Source organism: Ictidomys tridecemlineatus, chromosome 1 (genome assembly GCF_052094955.1).
Source record: "Ictidomys tridecemlineatus isolate mIctTri1 chromosome 1, mIctTri1.hap1, whole genome shotgun sequence".
Classification (NCBI taxonomy): domain Eukaryota; kingdom Metazoa; phylum Chordata; class Mammalia; order Rodentia; family Sciuridae; genus Ictidomys; species Ictidomys tridecemlineatus.
In genome coordinates this window covers 53,252,332-53,256,134 of record NC_135477.1, presented here as the reverse complement: position 1 = coordinate 53,256,134, position 3,803 = coordinate 53,252,332, and the positions used below count along the sequence as shown (strand labels likewise).

General features: G+C 43.3%; 1 protein-coding gene across 1 annotated transcript; it reads right to left on the bottom strand.

Moving 5' to 3' along the window:
- Nucleotides 1-249: 249 nt before the first annotated feature.
- On the bottom strand, nucleotides 250-1,489 carry Atoh7 (atonal bHLH transcription factor 7). Its single transcript, XM_005325975.4, has one exon. The coding sequence runs from the start codon at nucleotides 834-836 to the stop codon at nucleotides 378-380; it is 459 nt and encodes a 152-aa protein (XP_005326032.2). The 5' UTR covers nucleotides 837-1,489; the 3' UTR covers nucleotides 250-377.
- Nucleotides 1,490-3,803: the final 2,314 nt, after the last annotated feature.

Sequence of the window (3,803 nt, the reverse complement as noted above, 5' to 3'; positions counted from 1 at the left end):
TAACTTCACCCGAACCCGACAAACTTACAAAGTTTAAGGTGATTATTTCTCTGAGGACTGAAATTGCAGTAGAGCCTAATCCTATTTTCTGTTAAACTTGTTTTCCCCTCACAGTAGTCCAGGAAAGGGGATAGGGCATTATTATCAGAGCAATGTAATTCACAAGATTCATGAATGAAATCTACAAAATACAGAAAAGGGAGATGCAATAAAATGATTGCGTCCGTAGGTGTGATGATACGATTGAAAGTAACCTGGAAGTTTATTAATTTGATAGGATGAATCCTTGGCCACCGAAAGACCCTGCAGCTATGTGAGGGGAGTCTGCAGCGGGGAGCGGGATCCCTGGGCATTTCACCCCCGTGGAGCCGTGAGCCCTAACTGGCCATCTGGAAGGGCTCCGGCTGGAAGCCGAAGAGCCTCGGGCCGTACGGCTCGCTCTCGCCCGGCAGCTTTGCGCCTGCGAACGGCAGGTAGTGATCGTGGCTGAAGTGCTCACAGTGGAGATTGACCCAGTCCCGCTCCGAGCCCAGTCGCTCGGCCTCGGCCAGGATGCGGGTCAGTGCCATTATGTAGCTCAGCGCCATCTGTAGGGTCTCGTACTTGGACAGTTTTTTATCCTGGCCCCACTGGGGCACCACCCTGCGCAGACGGTCGAAGGCTGTGTTGAGACCCTGCATGCGACGGCGCTCGCGCGCGTTGGCCGCCAGGCGCCTGCGCGCCGCGCTCTCCAGCCGTCCGGCTCCGGCACACGTGCCCGCGCACTCGGCACCGCCCGCGCACGGGGGCGCGGCGCGTGCTCCCGCTGACGGGCCGCAGGGTTTGCAGGACTTCATCCCCGGCCGCGAGGTGGGAGGGGTGGAGCTCAGCCGCGGGCTCTGGACCTGTGCGTGGAGTTGCCTACCCAGCTGCTCCCTAACGTCGCTCTTCTTAGCAAATAAGTCACAAACAAAATAACTCACGTGCAAGCAGTCTACAGTGGGGAGTGCGGGGCTCGGCCTTCGGTTCTGCTGATTGACCTGAGGCTGTCTGATCACTTACCCAAATGTAGGGGGAATCGAGAGGCTCAAGAAAAAGTCATTTTTCCCAACGTGAAGTTGCAAAACAGAAGGAAACCTTGCAGCAGAGTTTAGTGTGGCTGGTTCAGGGAAGGCCTTTGCAGTCCTCTGAGAAAAGCCAAGGCTGGCTTCCAGGAAGATGAAATCTCTTCCGAAGGAAGAGATCTAAGGAAAGAGCGCTTTTACCGCAAGCAGTAGCTGTCGGAGAGCGCGGGATGAATCTTTGAGGGAGGAGAATTTATAGTCGACGGCTAAAGGAGGGAACAGGTGGTGGCAGGTGGGCGGGCGTCCCTCGGCTTCCATCTCAGCACCTTCCTACCCTGGGAACTGCAGGGGGGAGGGGGACGACGCACAGCAAAATCCTGACATTACTGCCTTGTCTGTTGAAGTTTCTCCAAAGCTATGTCCAACACTAACTAACACACCATCTGGAGTGGCCTGGCTGTCCCCAAAAGAATAACGAGGTGGGGGGTGGGGGAAGAGCTTGGTCTATCTTTTCCCATATCAGCAAGCAGCTTACATATCAAAAACTTAGCTAAGATTTTAAATTACTAGAAATTATGTGGAGATGTTAATCTTGGAATTATGAGATAGATGTATCAGAAATCAAGTATAGGCTAGCTTTGTTGAGAAGTGTGACAATTTTGCATAATGGTGATCTAATATGTTGACATTTTTGTTTTATCTGCTAAATAAATTGGAACAAATCAGCAAGTCCTAATATCGTAGACCTGGAATTTTACTGTGCTGTTTTCTGCAAAATCACTGATTATATCGAAAGATATTAACGTGTATATTTAAAGCTTTATATTATTCTAATTATGTAATTGCATTGCATGAGTTCAGTTATCTAAGCAAATTAATTCATTATCTATACTTCATTTCCCCATTCATAAATGTTTGTAGGGTATACATGGAGATGACAACTTATTAATGATTTGACATTTAAACCTAAGAAGCTAATAATGCACTTAGGAGTGCAAAATTCAAAAATCTAAGTAATCTGTGAGGTTTAAAAAATAATTCCTATTGAAAGATTTTTGCTGATCTCATAAGGCTGAAAATATTTCATATAACTTAAATGGTTCGGTTATGTTACCAGACCTCAGGAACAATAACGAAGCCCTGATTTTCACTATTGGTAATGATTATATGATTTATACAGGAAAATTATTATTTTGATTCTCTCATGTCAGCTTGTTTCTTGTTCTTAAGAGGACTCAAGCAACTCCAAATAGGTCTAATCCAGAATCAATTCTGGATATTTCAGAAAGACCAGATAAGTTATTTTTCCTTTTGCATTATGGATATGTCAGCATTATTTTTGGATATTTTGGATTAATTTAATTATCAACAAGCTCTCACAAATCAAGTCTTTTAACTGTGACTTGCTTCCCCCGTCATTGCCTCAGACTTAACCCCATTGTGACTGCCCTGACTCCAAGTCCCATCTTCCCATAAATAGTTGATTAATCCCCAGCTGAAACGATGACAATGAAATGAAGTTGAATAACATGAAGACAATAGGATGCAATTGAACATTAATGATCTTCAGCATGACAGATGTTGAACACAGACTTTTGCAAGGAGCCACTCAGCTCTGTTACCCTGAGTCCTAAACGGTCTTGGTTAGGAACAGCAGTCCTGTGACAACAAAGACTGTGTTATTTAGTCATCAAAATGTCAAATATATGAGGATTTTTTTCCCCCATTTTTCTTGGAAATCTGCCCTGTTAATGCTATTGCTTCTCAAGTTCATTTATCTAATCTCTTTCCCCTAAAGAGCTCCCTCTGGGCTGCTCCATGGAATGTTTCTCTGCAAAATGTGCTCGTTCTGGTTACAATTGTACAAAGCAGTAATGACATGTGTGCATTTGCAAGTCATGTACCTGGGTTGCAAGTCATGTACATGAGCATAGCCTTGTACCCAAGCATTGAAAGCATTAACTCAAAGAGAAAAAGGAAATGGCAGTATATGAACAACACAGCTAGATTAGAACATAAACTAGAAGATAACTACGACATGAAATTGATCCAAGGATAGAGAGTATTGCTGAAATTAAAGGGCCTATGAGCATATTTTAAAACATTCCCCAAATGTATCCTGAAAGACATTATTAGTATTATAAAGATGCTTCTGGGGAAAGGATCCCACCATCAAATAAGTTTGGGAAACACGTGTACTACGTCTCACTTGGTGAGTCATGAAGCAGAATTGGCATGGGAAAGTTTCTGAGAAATCCTGAAGTAAAAAAAACCTAAATGAGGCTTGGGTTGTGGTTGTAGATTGCTTGCCTAGCATGTGTGAGGCACTGGGTTTGATTCTCAGCACCACATATAAATAAATAAATAAATAAAGGTTAAAAAAAAAAATGACTTCAGCATTTCCTAGACCTAGACTTCAGCATTTGCTTGAACACAGACTCTTTTTTTTTTCTTTTTTTCTAAAAGGATCTATTAACATTCCTTGGACAATTTTCCAAGCTTGTTCTAGCATCTTCCATTTATTTTCTAGAGGAGGAGACTGAGATCCAGATACTGAACACTGTGCTTGAGGGCATGAAGCCATTTAATGACGGGATTAAAAGAAGAAGTCAAATCTTCTGCATCCTTTGATTTTAGACGCTTTAAAATTATGAGATCACTTAGGACCCTTATTTTGTAATGGAGTAACAGAGATCCAGCCCAGTCAAGCAAGTCATGAATAAAAGTTTCAGGAATATAATTAGAAAGGTAGTGCTTAAA

Bases quoted from the DNA above. Each gene is read 5' to 3' on its own strand.
- Atoh7 (XM_005325975.4), bottom strand. From the start codon at position 836: ATGAAGTCCTGCAAACCCTGCGGCCCGTCAGCGGGAGCACGCGCCGCG.